At 34.1% G+C, this 20,743-nt stretch overlaps 1 protein-coding gene and 1 pseudogene across 1 annotated transcript; both read left to right on the top strand.

The window, feature by feature from the left end:
- The first annotated feature begins 8,006 nt into the window (after positions 1-8,006).
- Positions 8,007-16,181, top strand: LOC107963112 (50S ribosomal protein L4-like; annotated as a pseudogene).
- Positions 16,182-17,738: 1,557 nt separating this feature from the next.
- On the top strand, positions 17,739-20,635 carry LOC107962018 (chromatin remodeling protein EBS). The gene is made up of 5 exons (XM_016898229.2): positions 17,739-18,383; positions 18,695-19,037; positions 19,142-19,210; positions 19,305-19,440; positions 20,233-20,635. Exons 1-5 carry the CDS (start codon positions 18,284-18,286, stop codon positions 20,257-20,259), a joined length of 675 nt encoding a protein of 224 aa, XP_016753718.1. The 5' UTR covers positions 17,739-18,283; the 3' UTR covers positions 20,260-20,635.
- The last annotated feature ends 108 nt before the right edge of the window (positions 20,636-20,743 follow it).

Genomic DNA, 20,743 nt, shown 5'->3' with positions numbered 1-20,743 from the left:
CATTTATTTATTGTCCACTTCAATAGCTTTTAGGGGTGTGTATAATTTGATTAAAATTAAATTAATTAAATGGACAATATTAGTTCAATAAATCAGTCTTAAATGGACAATATTAGTTCAATAAATCAGTCTATCTCTGAAATTAGTCTTATCAAAATCATTTAATTTTTTTTAAATATCGGTTATATATTAATTTGGTTTGAAAGCAATTTATTATTAACTGATTAGTTAAAATTAATAATAAATATTATATTTTATATAAAAATAAAATTATAATAGAATGGACCCAACGATCAATTGAATTAATCGAAGTTAGTTTGTTTCAGTTAATTATTTTCGCGAAAAAGTTTGATTCTATTAATAGTAAAATATTTTAGAATTTCTATTAAATCGATTAATAATAGTTGATTTTAAATATTAACTAACTCATCTTTCGTTGTAAGTAATAGCTTCATCTAAATAAAAGTTCAGTTGATTGGCAGCCTAAATCAAATACTATAGTATCATTGGGGATTCTAAGTAAAGCCTAACACACAATTCTGTTTGACCCTAAGCACTAGAAATAAGAAATTTGTTTTGGAATTTAGTTTATTTATTTTTATTTTTAGGAATTTAGTCACTCTACTTATTAGATTTTAGAATTCAAGTAAAATTATTAATAAAGTTAAATTTTTTTATTAAATATATTGATATGACATTTTGAAATTAAAAAAATTGATAGCCATGTAAAAAAATAAATTTAAAATCCAAAAAAGAAAAGGGAACAAATTCCTTTAAATAAATAAATAAATAAGGGATTAAATTCTAAAGGTATGAAGTTTAAAACAAGGACTTAGAACATATTTTAACAAAAAATAAAACATGCAAAGACGAGCGGCAAGTGTGATGGGTTTTTTGCTATTCTATTTTTAAGACCACTTGTTAAACCCACTTTGCCTCTATTCTAAAAAATCGACGCCCCATCCCACAGACAACATTCTCTGTGCTTATTTCTTCAGTTTGGTTCCCTCCTCATCCATTTTCATGGTATGTTCTCGTTTCAGTTAGCATTTTATTTGATTGTTCCTATATTAGATTAAGAATTTATTAAGTTTTTTTTTGGAAGAATGGTGAAATTCATTAATCTAAGAATGCAGTTAAACTACTACAAAAGAAAAAAAAATATTGTACAGTAACTTTAAGCTATACAAACAAATTAACCAATGATACCCGAAAAAACACAAAGTGAAGCATTAACAGGATTAGTTCTATTGATTGGTCTTCCTCCTAAACAAGCCCACACAATCTCTTCAATCTGCACCAAGACAACATTTCAGTCAAGAAAGATGCCCCAAAATACCTCTTGTTTCTTTGTCCCCTTATAACATACAAATATGCACTCCAAGCAAGCTTGAGTATAGCAACAAGCAAGGACTTTCATTTTAAGTTTCAATATAGCCATGAATGGAGCAAAGGTGCAAAACTGACTGCCACACCTTCCTTGAAAAACTACATTCAAAGAAAATGTGATCACATCTCTCTGCAGCATCCATGCAGAAAAAGCAACAAGTATCAACCAAAATCCGAAAAGCAATCAAACGATCCCAGGTTGGGAGTCTATTAAGAATGATCATCCAAGCAAGAAGAGAATGTTTGGAAATATGCAAAAGGAACCATAGGAAATGGTGCCATTCCACCTTCATACCATGAGGTCTAATTGCCTCCCATAATCGAGAAGTACTTTCTTTAGCATTAGCAAACTGTTAAGAAGTGATTGCAACCAAAGGCTTCAACTTAAGCATCCTTCGCCAATTCTAGTTATTCATTGAAGTAAGAGCCACATCTAGAAAACTTCTACCCTTTAACACATATTCACTAACCCAAGCGATTCAAAGAGACCTCTCTCCTGCAGGCAAGGCACGAATAAGCTACAAAATACTAGTTTGATTCCATTCTACCACATTTTTTTAGCCTCAAACCCCCCTTAGATTTAGGTAAACAAATCGCCTTCCAACAAACACGAGCCCCTCGACTCGAGCCAACCTTTTATTTCCAAAAGAAGCTAAGACAATATTTATAGACCTTCTTAAAAACACTCTGAGGCATTAGAAATTGACGACTCCAAGAGGCTTGCACACTAAAGATCACAACCTTAATGAGTTGCAGTCTACCAGCATAACTCAAGTGCTTAGCAGACCACCCTTGAATCCTGTCCAGAGTCCTATTAGTTAAAGCAACACAGTCAGACTAAGACAACTTCTGAGAAATAAGAGGAACACCAAGGTACCTCACTAATAGCCTACCAGCTTTAAACCCTATGCAAGTAGTCATGAGAGTCAACTCCTCTTGAGGCGCCCCAACAACAAACAATTCACTTTTGGAGATATTGAGTTGTAACCCAGAAAGTAAGTAAAACTACTGAAGAACACAATAAACACTAGCCACCGAATTAGCAGTGCCCTAAGAAAAACAAGAAGATTATCGACAAATATTAGATTAGTCAACCGCACTCGAAGACACTTAGAATGATACTTGAAGAGAGCATTTATGGCAGCAACATCCAATAACCTGGACAACACATCCATTGCAAGCATAAAGAGGTAAGGAGACAGAGGATCTCTCTACTGAATACCTTTCCTCCTTCGAAAGAACCCCACAAGGCTTCCATTAAGGGAGACAAAGAACCGATGAGTAGTTAAATAAACTTCAATCACTTAAAGAACTTTTAAGGAAAGCCTTGAGCTCTAAGTACTGAAAGCAAAAAGCATTAGTGCAAATAATAAAACACCTTTTGAATATCAACCTTCAAGGCACATCTAAGAGAAATATGTCTTCTACCATACCCTCGTATTAGCTCATGAGCTAAAATGGTATTATTAGTGATACTATACCCTCTAACAAAGGCACTCTGAATATTAGAAATTAAAGCAGGCAGAAAATGAGTCATTCTATTAACCAAAACCTTGATTATGCAGTAATAAACTATACTACAATAAGAAATAGATTGAAAATCCTTTACATAGCTAGGATTATCACACTTGGGAATCAAGGAAATTGAAGTAGCATTAAAGGCAGTTAAAAGAGTGGAGGACGTAAAAAAGTACTGGACAACCTCAAGAAAATCAGGCACCACTATACCCTATGCAGATTTAAAGAAGAAAGTTGTGAAATTGTTAGGACCAGAGGCTTTCTGATTCCCCTGCCCAAAAATAGTTGTCTTTATCTCCTCATTGGTAATAGAGATAGCCAACACATGATGAGTATCACTAGACAATTTAGGAAGTAACTCTTGAAACAAAGAATCTAGGCATTCAACAACATTGGAATCAACTACACAAAGAAGATTTTGATAAAACCCCAAAATCTCTACAGAAATTTAATCAAAAGATTCTAACCAATTACTAGCTGCAAAAAAAAAGGGAAGTAACAGTGTGCTTATTCCTCTTAACTACAACAGTACTAAGAAAGAGATTTAGTGCATTGATCCCCCTCCTTGATCCACTACACTCGAGGTTTTTATCGATAAAAACATGCTTCAGCCTCTTGCAAAACCAAAAGATCAGCTCTCACCTAATCAGTATGACCATTTCTAACTAGATCATCTCGCAACAAAGCAAGTTGCAGGCTCTCCAGCTCTTCAGCCTTAGCCTTAACTCGAGTAAAAATATTACCAAAAGCCTTAATGTTGAGCATCTTCAAGACAAGCTTAAGTCTCTTAAGCTTGGTAAAAAACTTCAACATAGGATCACCTACCATAGTAGGCTACCAAGATTCAGTAACAAGCTACAAAAACCTATCATGCTTAACCCAAAAATTAAAGAACCGAAAAGGCTTTGGCAAGGATTACACAGGTCAATCTAACCAAACAATAGAAGGAAAATGATTCGAACAACCAAGAGCAGCAAACTCAACCCTTGAATGAGGCAAAAACTGCAACCAAGTTGCATTAACAAGAACACTGTCAAGCTTCTTCACAATCGGCCTATTCAATTGATTATTAGACCAAGTGAAAACAGGACCAAAATAAGCATGACCAAGTATTTCAATCTCCCTAACCAGAGCTTGAAAATCTTTCATATCAAAGTAAAAGACTGAGAATTATTGAAAAAAAGAACTTTCCTAAGGCGGAAGCTTGACATTAAAGTCACCACCTAACAACCATGGAGCATCACCAACATGGCCACTCATAGAACACAAGTGAGACCATCGCTCTCGACGAGAAACACCATCATTACAAGCATAAATAGCTGAAAAAAAGACTTTATGATTTTGCACTTGCACACTGCATGTAATATATTGACCAAAGACATACAACACATCCACAATACAAGCACTCTTCCAAATAAGCAAAGTTCTACTATTAACATGGTCATAATTGCAAACAAAGTACCATCCCTAAAAATACTTCCCCAAAATAACCAAAGCATTATTCCACTTAACTCTAGTTTCCAACAAACAACAAACATCAATCTTCAATCTAACTAACCTATCAACTACAAGTTTTTACTTTAGAGGATTATTAAACCCCCTAATATTCCAAAAGAGAATAATCATGGAACACGAAGAGAACGTGTACCTCCTTTACCACCTCTTTTTCCTCGCCCTTTAGTAGGAGAATTATTTATCTTCTTCTTACCTTTGTCAAGGTTCTCTTACTTTGTAGCTATCAAAGATCTCACAAGAGGAGCTACTGCCAGTGAGGCCAACCTAGGTTTCCGAGGAAAAAAATCAAGTTGTTCAGTTTCATTATCATCATCAACATCTTGCTCAACATCAATATCATTAGTAACAACATCATTAGAATCCACAAGCTTAACACCTAAAGCCTCAAATCTATTATTAGATCCCACAAGAAAAACATACTTCGATTTAAGAGTAGGGAAAAGTTCCACAACCACAACTTTACCCTTAGAGGAGACTTCAAAAGTTAAAGTCAAAGCTGCACCACCACTAGGAGCACTTTCATTTCAAACCACAACAGATTTTTTAGGAACAGAAATTTGAGCAATGTTTGCATCTGTAATGACCCAAAGTTTATGAGTATCGGAAAAATGTATTTCTGGGTTACCATTTCTATAAGATGAATTCGTAAATATTTATTAGAAATATTTACGAAGTTAGTAGTATGATTAATTGGATTTTTGGCTAAGAAAATTAGCTTGAATTAAGGCTAAATTAGTGAAAGGACTAGATTGAATATAGGGTAAAAGTTTAATTATAGACTAAAGAAAAGTGAAGGACTAAATTAGTAAATAAATCAGAAAAGGGACAAATGTGTGGTATAAATTAATACATTTTAAGAATTTTATTTATACAAATGTAAAATATATATGTATTTACTTATATTTTAAGTATAAGATATTTAATATATATAATAATATATTATTATAATAATATAATAAAATAGTTAAAATAAATAAAAGAAACAAAATAGAAAAAGAAAGAACAGAGAATGAAAACGAAATAGAAAGGAAAGAAAAAGAAAGGAAAAATAGGGTTTTGAGGTTTGAAGCTTAATTGCTAGCGTAGTACCGGGAACGTCATCAAAGAAGGGAAAAGAGAAAGTGAGCAAAGATAACGAATAAACTCGAGAACTACAATTTGTATTTCTATAAACTAAGCTTTTAAATTAAATGTTGTATATATTACTTTATTATGTTTGGTAAGCAAATTAAAGGTAAGTATTGTTAAATTTGAAATGTAATAACTGTTATACGAAAATTTGAAAGTAAAATGAAAACCCTATTAACAGTGTCGGGCTAGTCGGATATAGTTGGCATGCCATAGGATTGGAAGTGTTCAGGGATATTCCGACTTTGTGTCGATGAGACACTATAAGTGTCGCCTTACTGCTACTGTTACTATTACTGTTACTGTTTCAGATTCGTTCCAATGAGGTACTCTGTGTACCGCTACTGTTATTGTTACTGTTGGCCAATGAACCACTGAATATTATCTCGATGTGTGGGTTGGATCCGTATATCAGTCCATGTCCGAGTTATGTTAATAGGGGTAAACTACTGTACTGAACACTAAAAGATACTGAATGAAATTGTATTTTTCTTACTGAATATGATTTTATTGATAAATGATACTGACTGAATTGAATATTTTACTGGTTTTGATTCTAATGTTAAATGTTATTATGAAATGAAGACAATTAATTGAATGCTTATGATGTGTTTATTTATTGGATTCTATAGTTTAAGTATAAATACATAAATTAAGTATTGGTTTATAAAAATACCACTGAGTGTATACTCAGCGTACGGTTTGTTTTCACGTGCAGGTTAGGTACAAACGTAACTAACGTTTCAGCATCCAAGCCAACTCCTGAACTCAAATACTTGGTGATGTTTCTTAACCTAAAGAATGGCATGTACCTAGGTTGTTTTGATGTTATTTTATGTATAAAAGATATTAATAAAGAATGTTGATAATTGGCTCATAATGTAAAGTGTATGATATAATATAGTTTATTTTGATCTAATTTCAATAGTTCTTATAAATAAAATACATATGATAAATTGTTGTACTAGTGGTTTTAGTGTGTATTAGATATGTTTAATCATGTTTTGGACTGGTTGAAAGATTGTATTTTAAATTGATTGCTATTCAAGGTGTGCAGGGTTGGTAAATTTGAACTATAAGGTTCATTTTGAGTCCACACGGCATGTCATACGGGCATGTGATCAGACCGTGTAAGACACACGGCTTGCACACAGGCATGTTGATAGATCGTGTGTCCCCTGCATCCTTGAAGGTGAAGTCAGGATAGTACATGGGCAAAAGACACGACCGTGTGTCTTGGTCGTGTGAATGACACGAGTTTCAAGCATGGTTGTGTGTCAAAATCGTGTGAAAATGGCTTAAAAATGGTGAAAAATCAGTTTACCACATGGCCTAGCCACATGGGTGTGTGCCCAGGCCGTGTGCCCCTTTGTTGCTTAAGAAATTGCAAGTCAGAACTGCCCACGGGCTGGCCACATGGGCGTGTGCCCCTAACTTCAAGAAATTTTTTTCAAAGTTTTCCAAAGTTACCAGTTTAGTTCCAAATCACTTCTAAAGCATGTAATGGGCCCTGTAGGCCCATATTAGGGACTTTATGGTAAAATTTCAAAATTTTTGATTTGGAATGCAAATTTATGACTCGATTTTGTATAAATGCTAGTGTATGAGTTCGGTAATGCCTCGTAACCCTATTTCAGTGACGGATACGGGTTAAGGGTGTTATAGCATCATCTGGCTTAACTCTCCAAACTTTTACCTCATTCTTCTTAGAATAGTGCTTACCAAAATGACTGAAAGGTCGACACTGTAAACAACACATCAGCAGTTATGGTACTTCAAATCCAATAGAAACAAAAGAACCATCACACAATTCAACATTAATAAAACGAGGGAGTTCAAAATCAACAGAAATTTCAACACACGCCTTCGTATAAATAAGACGTTGCAAAGTTGTGATATTATCCGTATAAAAGGGAGTACCAAGTGCACTTGCAATGTAGCTAAGCCCTTTTTGAGTAAAAAGCTCTAAAATGACTTGACTTAACTGAACCCAAATTGGCATACTATCAAGGGAGAAATCCAATCTCTGGAGATTAGGCTCTCACTTTCTCAGCACCATCGACTTGGCCTGGATGTGCCAAGGGCTATAATTTAGAACCCAATCTCGAGCAACAGAAGAAGAAAATTGAAAAATAAAAAGATTTTCACCTACCATATTGACTTCAATAGCCCATTGTTTACTCCAAAGTATATCGACCAACTTCTACAGAGAACCAAAATTAATAGGCCACCCAAGAAATTGAGCCACAAGCGAGTGCTGCCACCTCCAAATCCCTTCATCAAACACCGCAGCTGGAGGATTGACAGTAACAAAACCACCATGGACTTTCAGTGGAAAAACTCCAAACTTTACTCAGAAGACGAATCGAAAAGCTTCCTTCAATCCAGAGCTTGTGAATAGAACATAACACAAAATCAAAGCCAAAAAGCAAAAATAACACAAGATCAATAAGAAAATGAAGAAAATTAAACCAACCCCCTCCCAAATCAAGAAGAAACAACAACGAACCAAAAGAACTCTTGCGTGCCAAAAGCCAGCTAATGTGCACCAAGATGATTCTCTTAACGTAATCCCTAACTCCGAACACTAAAAAGAAGCTTTGTTTCTACTCTATTAATTTATTAAGTTTATTCTTAAGATAAGTAATGATTCAATTAGCAACTGAGTTGAATTCCAACTCATTTAGGTTCTATTGTATTTGTAGCTTCTCAGCTTTTCAGGGGAAACTATTTTGTATTCTTTTTTGGTTATTCTTTTAGCTTATTTTAAGCTCATTATATATGAAATTTTATCAAATACTTCGTGCTCATAATATTAGATGCAGAAGTTTGAATTGGGTTTATAAATATATTATTAAAATATTTCGCTGAATTTATGATCTTTAGTCTCAGGATAAGTTTTTAACCGTGAGAAGCTTGAGGTGTGGATGAACAGGTGACTTTGTTCTTACTGCTATTGAATAAGTAGTTTCTGGTTTTTAGGACTATGGTTTGATATCTCAAGAAGGATTATACGTTCTTTTGGATCATTGTATGCCTTGGGGCTAAGCAATTCTGCAATTGTCACATCTCGTTCATGTCATGCTTCGGGTAAGAAAAATATACTAACGTGAAAATATTGTTCGTTTGCTTATTTGTGATTGCAGTACTTGACATACCTTTTTTTTGCTTTCTAACCAGACTCTAGTGGTCGTATTTCGGTAGATGACTTACTTATTGTAGAATATTTTAGCTTTTACAAGGTTTGTTGTCATTTTGTTTTTTTTTCCTTGAATGTATCTTACACAGAATCTATCTAATATGACAGGGAACCAATTTTAGAAAAGAGGTTGTTCTAGTGAACTAGTTAATGGTTCAACTATTTTAAGTACAGTTCATGGTTAATTTAGAAAGGATGGATAAGGATATATTATAATAAGCTTATTATTTCTGCATCTACCGGAGGTGCCAGAATACTCGTAATATACATTGTAAGATTTCTTTGTTTCATTCTGTTACTGCTCCCTTCTAGTTTGCGTTTTTGGTCTAGTAATGTCGCATGTTGTTAATGTGTTTAACATGCTAGCCTATTGTTTTCTTCTCTATCTCGGTCGTTCTTTGTATTTAACCTATACTACTAATATTTGATGTAGGATGGTCCCTTTGCTTGCCGAAGTTTTTCAACTACAATTTTGACTCTTCATTCAAGCGGATGTGCTTTTCCATCCAATTTACTGTCTTCAAACACTGTACTACCACCAGAGCGTACTATAAGTATGGGAAAAATATGAAACTGTATTCTTGTATGTACTATTTGCTTTTGAAAAAGTGATACTCGTAAGTAGTTGCACTTTCCTTTGTAGTAGTTTGAAACCAATTTGCTTTGGTTGGATTTTGGAAACCTTAGTGGTATTCTCCTTAGCTTTCTAAATGTTCTACAGATTGACAGATGGTGACCTACAATTTTTACTGGATCACTTCTTCTTCTTCTTTTTTTTTAAATTGCCTTATGTGGTTAAACTTGCCTCGAGAAATTGTCTTTAAAGATGCCAACTTTTGAGTCTGAGTCTCCATAGTCATTTATATTGCCTTCCATTTGGCATCTCATGCTTGTTAGACTAAGATCAGCTTATAAGCATTTTAGTAATAGGAGGGATAGGTCAGTATTATTGTAAAAAAATAGAATGTCGGTAATAACAATATATATCGTAAAGAAAAGAGAAAGAAAAATTAAAGAACACATAGATTTTCACGTGGAAAACCTTTCGGGGAAAAACCACAGGTAGAGGAGAAAAAAATTCACTATGTCGAATTCGAATGATCGCAAGAGGAGTAGACTATGTCTATTTATAGGCTTGTAAAACCGTATTCTAATAAGAGTGTAGTAAGATTGAAACACCTTATTCTAATCAGTATCAAATAGATGGAGTTTAATAAGGTTTAAAAAACCTTATTCTAAAATAAAATAAAAGAAGTGTAGTTCTATATGGATCTTACTTTTATTTTATTTTACCACTGTATTTTATTTAAATAAGGATTCGGGTCACTCAATTCTATCAATTTCCACCTTGACACAAATTCTCAATGAACAAGCTTTTCATTGCGAACTCTCAACGAACAAGTTCTCCACCTCTTCCATAAAACTCTTTAAGGGTTTAACTTCCACAATAAACACCAACCAAGCCTAATCAATGCTCAAATGTGGTTATAGGAAGTGGCTTAGTCATCATATTTGCAAGATTTTCATGAGTACTAATTTTGCTCATAACAATATCACCACGAGTAATAATATCAGGAACAAAATGATAGTGAACATCAACGTGTTTTTTTTCTCTCATGAAACATTTTATTTTTTGTAAGAAAGATGGCACTCTAACTGTTACAAAATACTGTACTAATTTGAAGGTCTTCATTGAGTTAACTAAAGATTCCTTTTAACCAAATGGCTTCTTTACAAGCATCAGTAATCATCATGTGCTCAGCTTCAGTGGTAGAAAAAGCGACTATAGTTTGCGAAGCGGCTTTCCAACTAATTGCACAACCTCCGATTGTAAAGACATAACCTGTGAGAGATCTTCTTCTATCAAGGTCTCCAGCCAAATCAGCATTAACATACTCAATAACTCCATGTCTAGTTCTTCCAAACTGTAAGCAAACATCAGTAATACCTTGTAAGTATCTTAAAATCCACTGTATTGCTTTCCAATGTTCTTTACCGGGATTCGGCATGTATCTGCTAACTGCACTGACTGTATATGATAAATCTGGATGTGAACAAACTATAGAATACATGAGAGATCCCATTACATTACAGTATGGAACATGTGACATGTACTCAATCTCATCATTTGATTGTGGAGACAAAGCCGATGAAAGTCTGAAATAGACCCTTCTAACTTAGGTACAATTTACTTTATTTTCTATCTCTATGAATCTCCATACCAAGTATCTTTTTTGCTAGTCCTAAATCTTTCATCTCAAATTCTTCACGTAGTTGGGCTTTGACCTTACTTATCTCTCATTTATCTTTCGCTGCTATCAACATGTCATCAACATAAAGGAATAGATACACAAAAGAACCATCACTGTTTTTTTAAAGTAAATACAACTGTCAAGGCTATTTCTTTTGAAATCATGAGAAGTCATAAAGAAATCAAACCTCTTGTACCACTGTCTTAGTGACTGTTTCAAACCGTAAAGGGACTTTTTTAGCAAACAAACATAGTCATCTTTTTCTGATACTGTAAAACCCTTTGGTTGATGCATGTAAATATCCTCCTCAAGTTCTCCATGAAAAAATAAAGTTTTTACATCTAACTTCTCAAGCTCCAAATCATGCATGGCCACAATACCAAGTAAAGCTCGAATTGAATTATGCTTCACAACTAGGGAAAACATATTTGTGAAGTCCATTTCTAGAATTTAACGATAACCTTTTTCAACAAGCCTTCCTTTAAATCTAGGTTCTTCAACTCCCAAAGTCCCTTCTTTCTTTTTAAACACCCATTTACAACGAACAGCCTTTTTACCTTTAGGAAGTTTCACAAGATCCCATATTCTATTTTTATGGAGTGATTCTCCTATTGCATAGCAAACATCCACTTTTTTGAGTCTTCACATGTAACTGCATCAGAAGAATTAGATGGCTCTTGGTTTGCATCTATATCTTCAGCCACATTTAAAGCATAAGCAACTAGATTAGCCTCGGCATACTTCTTTGGAGGTTTAATTTCTCTTTAGTTCTATTTTTGGCGATAGAGTATTGTGGTGAAGAAGCAACTCTATTCTGAATTTTTGTACTTGCTTGAGGAGTCAGCTCTGTTGTAGATTCTGAATTAATCTAATGCTTCAACTGCTTTTGATTTTCTTTTTTGGAAGAGTCTTTAAGAGATAAGTTAGGTAACATAGTAGTTTCATCAAAAATAATATCTCTGCTAATCGCAACTTTTCTATTTTTAGGATACCATAACTTATACCCTTTTATACCAGCTTTATAACCAAGAAAAACACATTTAATGGATCTCGGTTTCAATTTTCCATTATCAACATGAGCATACGCAAGACACCGAAAGATCTTTAAATCAGAATAGTCAGCAGGATTACCAGACTATACCTCTTATGGAGTCTTTTTTCTCAATGGAAATGGATGGAGATCAGTTGATCAAAAAACATGCAGTAGAGGCTACTTCGGCCTAAAACAACTTTGGTAAGTTGGCATTTGACAACATACATCGAACCTTCTCCATGATCGTTCTGTTCATTTGTTCTGCAATGTCGTTTTGCTGTGGAGTATGATGAACTGTCAAGTGTCTCATGATCCCTTCTGACTAGCACAGTTTATTAAACTCATCAGAACAGAAGTCTAAGTCATTGTCTGTGCAGAGGTATTTTATTTTTTTCCCCATTTTTTCTCAATCATAGTTTTTCAAGACTTAAATGCGGAAAACACATCGCTTTTCTACTTCAGAAAGAACGCCCAAACTTTTTTGGAAAAATTATCAGTAAAAGTTAGTATATAATTAGCTCCACCTCTCGAAGGCACTCTAGATGGCCCCTACATATTAGAATAAATATACTCTAACATTCCCTTCATGTTATGGGTTTCTCTGGTGAATCGAACTCTCTTTTGCTTCCCAAAAACGCAATGCTCACAGAACTTCAGTTTGCAAATTCCTTACCTATCAAAAAGCTCTTTTTTTTCTTAATTCTGTCATGTCATTCTCACTCATATACCTTGGGCTCATATGCTAAAGTTTAGTAATATCATCATCTGACAAGGAAGAGGAAACGACAGTTGCATCACCAGTAATAGTAGAACCCTGCAGAACATATAACTTGGCAGTCTTTCTGTGCCCTTTCATCATAACGAGGGAACCTTTGAAAATCTTCAAAACCCCATTTTCAGCTGTGTATTTGTACCCTTTTGAATCAAGAGTACTCAATGAAATTAAATTTCTTTTCAATTCTGAAACATGTCATATGTCACTAAATGTTCTGAAAACTCCATCAAACATCTTAACTTTAATTGTTTCAACACCTGTGATTTTACACGAAGCATTATTTCCCATCAAAACAACACCTTCAGACATTGTTTTGTAAGTTGTAAACCAATCTTGATTGGGACTCATATGGAAGGTGCAACCCGAATTAAGGATCCACTCATCGCTCACTTTAGAATTGTTGACAGAAGCAACTAAAAGTTCATCATCGCTAGTATTCTACAACATCAGCTTCACCGAAATTTTCTTGTTGTTTTCCCTTTTGATTCGCAACCTTCCTTTTGATCTTTTTCTGTAGCTTATAGCACTTAGATTTAATGTGCCCTTTCTTCTTACAGAAGTTACAAGTTTCACCTCTATTTTAAGACTTCGATCTACCTTTAATTTACTGCAACAATTTCGTTCCTTTGTCCTTCCACATCATCATCAGCATTCCGATCTTGTCTCCCACGAACAATGAGTCCCTCTCTTTAAGAGTTGAATTTAACCATAAAATGCTTCATCTTATCATACGAGGTCAAAGAATCATAAACCTCATCAACTGTGAGAAACTCACGGTTATATAAAATCATGCCTCTAAAGGTTGAATAAGACGAGGGCAACAAATAAAGTAGAATCAACCCTAGATCTTCCTTATCATATTGAACCTCTATGGCTTCCAAGTTTGAGAGAATTTCTTTAAACACTGTTAAGTGTTCATGCCCAGGCGCACCTTCCTCCAAAAAATAAACATCTTCATATGTAGCTTGTTGGTTAAAGTTTTCGACATACATATTTGTTCCAGCCTCTTCCATAATCCAGCGGCGGTCTTCTCCTTCATCACATCCTGCAAAATTTCGTTAAACAAATGCAGATGTAACTGTGTTAACGCCTTTCGATCCTTACACTTCTTCTCTTCCTCCGTCAATGTCGAAGGCATCTTATCTACCCCAAGCGGGCTTCCTCTAAGTCCATCTATGCAAGAACTGTCTACATCTTTATCTGCCACAACGTGAATCTAGTGTTGCGATCCAACAGCGGAATTTCATACTTCAAAGACGCCATTATCGTGATTGAGATGAGCAACCCGGAAGCTCGGATACCAATTTGTAAAAAAATAGAATGTTGGTAATGATAATATATATTGCAAAGAAAAGAGAAAGAAAAATTAAAGAACACGCAGATTTTTACGTGAAAACCCTTTTGATAAAAAACTACAGGCAGAGGAGAAGAAAATTCACTATGTTGAATTCAAATTATCACAAGAGGAGTAGACTATGTCTATTTATAGGCTTGTAAAACCATATTCTAATAAGAGTGTAGTAAGATTGAAACACCTTATTCTAATTAATATCAAATAGATAAAGTTTAATAAGGTTTAAAAAACCTTATTCTAAAATAAAATAAAAGAAGTGTAGTTCTATATGAATTTTACTTTTATTTTATTTTACCACTGTATTTTATTTAAATAGGAATTCGGGTTATTCAATTCTAACAATCGTTAAGTTTTTAAAATTAGCTGCAGTGTTCTATTGAATTAATGTATTATGTTGCAGGACTTTTTGAAGACCTAGTAATTCCCGTGACAAATTTTCATGATGAAGGCAAGGGATTCATGGTTTTGCCTGGTGATGTTTTTAATGTGCCTATTAGAAAGGATATCATCCATCGTGTTATATTATGGCAGCTTGCAAAACGATAACAGGTGCCGTGTCATCCTTCCTTTTGGATTCTTGAAGAACACACTTCTATGGCCTTCATGGAGTTATTGTGAAATTCTTTAGTTTATTCCTCATGGGTTTTTGAACTTATAGTTTCTTAGCTTCTTTCCTTTCTGTTCTCCTATTTCTAAACATGCTGTTTTAACAAATTTTCTAACAGTGCATTAGGTCTGTTACGTATGAAGTTTAGTGACAATTGAACGGTCAACAGGGAACACATTCAACAAAAACTATTAGTGAGGTTAGTGGGACAGGAAGAAAGCCTTGGCAACAAAAGGGTCTTGGTCGAGCAAGGCATGGAACTCTGCGTGGTCCCCAGGTGATTCATTTGTCTGCTCTTTGATTTTAATAAGTTTCATATTAGCCTTCTATGACCTATAATCAAATACAAGGGATTGATAACAGTTTTGAGGTGGTTCTACCATGCATGGCCCTAAGCCAAGAAGTCATGCTATTAAGTTGAAAAAGAAGGTTCGACGTCTTGGACTGAAGATTGCACTATCTGCTCGTGCTGCTGAAGGGAAGGTAACAGGTATCATCTGGCTTGTGTATAAACGGGCTTAGAATTAGAACTTTACTTATGCCAAACAAAGTTATTCAGGCCTCATTGAGTACTAAAACCTACTGATGACTATGGCACAATTTAACAGCTTCATGTCTTCGAGGATTTGGAGGCCCCTCCACGTAAGACCAAAAATATTGTGAACTATGTAAATCAATTGGAGAATACCAAGAAAGTACTGCTGGTGGATGGTGGCCCCATAAATGAGAATTTGAAGCTAGCTACCCAAAATCCACTTTATGTCAATGTCTTGCCATCAATTGTAAGTTGTGTTAATAGTAATAACACAGTGTTTCCATTGTTAATTACTATAATATAGTCAAACTACTGGCTCGCCTTTGTCATGAATGATGAGTGAAACACCATCTTATAAGCTTATTATAACCGTCATCATGATAGCTTTAGATTTAAAATTATTCCAGTGCTCCTTGTATTTGTTTGTTACGTACTGTCGTAGGGACTCAAATCATGTTGTGTGATTGCCTTAATAAGTTGTTTGTGTGTGACATTGTAGGGCTTGAATGTGTATAGCATCCTGCTGCACGATACGTTAGTGATGTCCCGTGATGCTGTTGACAGGATTGTGGAGCGAATGCGCACTCCGATCAACCGCTGAATTGCAATTGTGTGTTTTATCTTCTGTTAGTATCCTCTTGAACGTAGAAGCAGCAGAAAGAAATGAGAACCCAAATAATTTGGCATGGCTGGATGTATATTCATTTTTGTTGAGCCAAAACCAGAGGTGGTTTGTTACCTTCTCCCCAAATGTATGGTAAATTTCCTTCTTGGAACATGGTTTTGCTAGGGCTGACAAATTCGTAAATGTATTTGGTTCGTGGTTCACGGGTAAAACACCGCAATTATCTTAATTGAATTGAATTTTACCTTTTATTTAATTTGTAATTATTTTTAAATTCATTATAATATAAAAATAAAAATTATTTTATATTATATAAAATAAAATAATTAACAACTTGATGAAATGCAAAACCAAATTACTGTATGGAAATTGACAATTCTATTCCAAATTAATCTAAATCGAATCATTATCACTTGCTTGTACTATGTATATAGAAGCATCAATTCATAATTACTTCGTTTTTTCTCAATAAAAATGCCACAATAACATTTAAATACTTTAATTAATTAAGTTTTATACGATATAAATTCTAAAAATAATTTTGTTGAAAAAAATTTTAGTACGGTCAACCCTCTCGATAGCAAATTTTCATTTGTATGTCAAAATTTTACTTATTATAGAGAGATAGTTATTATAGAGAGATAATTTTGTAAATTTTCATATAACAGCTGTACGTGTTTTTTGATTTTATATATATATATATATATATTATTTTACATTTATTTATATGATTAATTACGAAGTTCATAAAACGAACAAATTCAATTAATTAGTACGAGTTATCTACCATTCAAAAAAATTAGTATGAGTCATCAAATTCAAGTAATCAATTTATAAGTTTATTGAATCGATATATTTAGCTCCACTAATTGAAGTTTATTTTCATTTAATAAAATATGATTAATAGGTTTTCCATGTGAAATTCAAACATTTTATTGAAATATTTTAATTAAGATAATTTTTATTAATAAATTATAATTAATAGGCTTGCTTATACGAGATAGCTATAATTTTACTAAAATTTTAGACAATATATTGTTATATAGAATTAATTTAATAAAGAATATACTTCATAACTATGGTTTTACTGTTATAAGTGAAAATTTATTATAGAACGTTAAAATAAAACATAAAAAGTCGATTCGGTTAGAAACTTGATTGTTATAACGAAATGCTTTTATAGCATATTGTTACATAGAGTTGACCTTATATTTTTAAAAATTTTATTCATAATAAATTTTAATTAATAAAAGGTTAAATTCTACTATTAGACCATGTACTTTATGTAAGTTGTTGATTTAGTTGATGTACTTTTAGAATTTGAAAATTCTAGCCCTAACCAAATGATAACTATTAAATTCAATAAGTCAAGTTCTGTTATTTTTAAAATTTGATTTGTCAAATATATTATCACATGTGTAATGCTATATATGTTTGTTATTTTCACAAATTACTCACAAAAAATTAATTAATAGATTTAATGACCGTCATTTGTATTAAAACTAAAATTTTGAAATTCAAATAATATAGCAACTAAGAATGATTCAATTGGTGAATGTAGACTAAATCTGTAACTTTACGCATAATATAATACTAATAACATAATTTAAGCAAACATATTTAACTGTTACCACTGGGTCACGATTAAAATTTTAAAATTCAATACGGGACTAAAATTGATCAAATAAAAATATAGGTACTAAATCTATAATTTACACAAAGTACGGGGGCTAATAGCAGAATTTGACCTAACAAACAGATAGAGACAAATTTAATCATAGGAGTAACTAGCAAGCATCAACTATGCTGAAATCTCTAAGATTATGGGCCTCATTTGCTGGCAATGCCCATTGACTGAAGCTGTAAAGCGTGAGTGAGTGTGACTCCGAGTGAACTCAGCATGCCAATTTCCAAGTCTCAAAGCTGGAGCCCAGCAGTGAAGTATTAATTACAGAAAAAAAAATGGGTTGGAAATGAAATGCGATGGCACTGATGAAAGGTGAAGTTGGAATATGTAATTAAGCGTAAGCTAAAGACAATATTATTGGAACTCTAACAGCAAGCATGCACTTGTTTTCATTGGAACATTCAGAATGATTACAACAAAAATACACTTTTAACTTATCCTCATCGTTATAATAAAATCACAATCTCTTCATTGTACAGTCTCTAGATAGTGTCCTTCCTTCTTGTCTGGCTTGTCTTTACTCCATCTCTCTCCCATGAGGGCAACTTAGAACTTTGTATTTCTTCCTTTAATTCTTGAAGACTTAGCAGTTTCACTTTTTGAACCTCAAGATTGCAGCTTTCCTCTAAACCTCTAGTCTTCAACAGTGTTCAAACCCTAGCTTCCATGGCAAAAACTAAACCAGGGGTCTCTGCACCCAAGCTCAAAGCAGGGAAGAAGGACCTCCATTCTTACACCATTAGAGGCACCAACAAAGTTGTTAGAGGTAGGTAAATGGTTTATTTGTATATATACGCCTACATCTTACTTATATGCCCTTAAAAAGTTGTTGAATCTTGGCATTTCGTTTTTGTCAATATGAAATTTTCAAATATGTTGGCTAACGTCGGTTATGATGGTTAAGGAGTCAACCCTTTGTTGATGGGTTTAATGGATGCAAAGACATTCGTGTTGAAAGATGTTAAGGTGGTGGCTTTGCACCTTGGGATCGTTCAATGCATCTATAACTCCATGTTAACATTAATGTATATGCAATTAAGTGGGTGTTAAGTGATGTTGCTTGTGATGTTTTTGCAGTAGGGGATTGTGTTCTGATGCGTCCTTCTGATATCGGTAAGCCCCCCTATGTGGCCCGGGTTGAGAAAATCGAATCAGATAACAGGAACAACTTCAAGGTTCGAGTGCGATGGTATTACCGTCCTGAGGAATCACTTGGAGGAAGGAGGCAATTCCATGGAGCAAAGGAGCTGTTTTTGTCTGACCACTATGATGTGCAGAGTGCTCAAACCGTTGAAGGGAAGTGCATTGTTCATTCTTTCAAGAACTACACTAAGCTTGAGAATGTTGGGGCTGAGGACTACTATTGTAGATTTGAATATAAAGCTGCTACCGGAGCCTTTACACCTGATCGAGTTGCTGTGTGAGTAGTATGACTTGTTGGTTTGTGAAATACGAGGACTACTATGACTTGTTCAAATATAAAGCATTTATTCCTTGGTGCCCCTGGGCTTTTCTCTTTTGAAGGTACTGCAAATGTGAGATGCCCTACAATCCTGATGATCTTATGGTTCAATGTGAGGGTTGCAAGGATTGGTATGGTGTTTATGTTTCCTTATATGATTTCCGGGTGCTACATGCCTGATAAATTTGTAAGGTTGCTGTAATTTTCTCCTTACCATTCTTGTAGGTATCATCCTGCTTGTGTAGGCATGACAATTGAAGAAGCAGAAATGTTGGAACACTTTGTCTGTTTTGAATGTTCCGAGGATGATTTCAAACAATTTCAGAATGGATTTCATGCATCACCAGTATCTGATGCAAAGGTAGGGCCAATTTTCAACCATTTTCTCGTGATCAAGGCCGATTGCTATTTGCTAATCCTCTAATACACAACTTGCCGGTTCAATTTCTGGTTTCCTATGGGAAGATTAGAAAGTAAGGAGAAATTAACAGGAATTTTCATCATGCGCAAATCATGCATCGAACTAAATGTAGCACGAAAACGGTATTGGCGTATTGTAGTTCCAATAATAATTTACAAATACTAACTCGTAGAAGTTACTTTGAGCAGTGATAAGAGTCCTTGATTTCTTGCATAATACGAAAACTTACTTTGGTTTATATTTCACTATATCAACATGTTTATTTCACTGAGCATACTGTATTCGGTAGTAGCTTACAAGTTCTTCATTAGGTGTCGCTATCATCGTTGCTTACTGATTATTTCCTGGCTATTTTAGGGGACGGTAATCAATGTACATACATTTCCTTAACCAACACTTTTATCTTGCTAGTTACGATTCCTAGCCATCGTTGATATATATGGTTCGACTGCCTATGATATCTCATGCTATGAATGTTGAATCATACCTATACACGCCTCTGATTTATTGATTGGTTTTGTGCCTATATCGAGCAGTGTACATGATTATCATTTCCATTTTTTTACGTTTTTAAGACTAGCATTACTTTTGGCTATGAAGAGGGAAATTTTAGATGTAAAAATGTCACTGCATATAACCGGAAAAATCCTTTTATCTTTATACTTAGCTTAGGAAACTCTAATGTGTTTTGAGGTTATGCCTCTACTTCTCATATTTATGATCTTTTTCCAGGTGGAGTCTAAAAGACAAAAGAGATGAGTAAACCATGGGAAAGTTTATTGTTGCATGAGAGAAGACTCATTACGCAGATTTAGCTTGTGGCTGGTTAGTAACTTATGTGTAGGAGACATCATTTGTATCTGTGTTAGGTTTAGGAGATTAATGTCTGTGCAGGAGGATCAATTGTCTGTAGTTCTCTGATGTTGAACCGATATTTTCGGGTAACTCATCTTATTGACTTATTGATTATGCTTTGCCATCTTACTTGGGAAGAAGTGCAAAAACTCTGTTGAGAACTCAAGAAAAGCATTTTTCCAGAGTTTATGAGATTGTGATTAAGAAAAGTTAGTGCAGGATTGATGGACTTTGTAATGATGAGAACTCGTCAATAGTTTCAGTTATTTTTTTGAAGCAATGCATCTTTCATGGTGGGTTTGGTGTGAATTGGCATGGGCAAAACATGATCAGCCTGATTCAATCTTTATTAGAAACCAGATTTTATTTGAATCTAAGCAGAAAATAA

The sequence above is a fragment of the Gossypium hirsutum genome, chromosome A06, assembly GCF_007990345.1.
Source record: "Gossypium hirsutum isolate 1008001.06 chromosome A06, Gossypium_hirsutum_v2.1, whole genome shotgun sequence".
NCBI lineage: Eukaryota > Viridiplantae > Streptophyta > Magnoliopsida > Malvales > Malvaceae > Gossypium > Gossypium hirsutum.
The sequence above is the reverse complement of the archived record's forward strand: the minus strand, read 5'-3'. Positions and strand labels throughout refer to the sequence as shown.

Excerpts from the sequence above, each read along its gene's own strand:
- LOC107962018 (XM_016898229.2), top strand. The coding sequence starts at position 18,284 with ATGGCAAAAACTAAACCAGGGGTCTCTGCACCCAAGCTCAAAGCAGGG. Across the intron at positions 18,384-18,694 it reads CACCAACAAAGTTGTTAGAG|TAGGGGATTGTGTTCTGATG; the intron begins GTAGGTAAATGG and ends ATGTTTTTGCAG. Across the intron at positions 19,211-19,304 it reads TGTGAGGGTTGCAAGGATTG|GTATCATCCTGCTTGTGTAG; the intron begins GTATGGTGTTTA and ends CCATTCTTGTAG.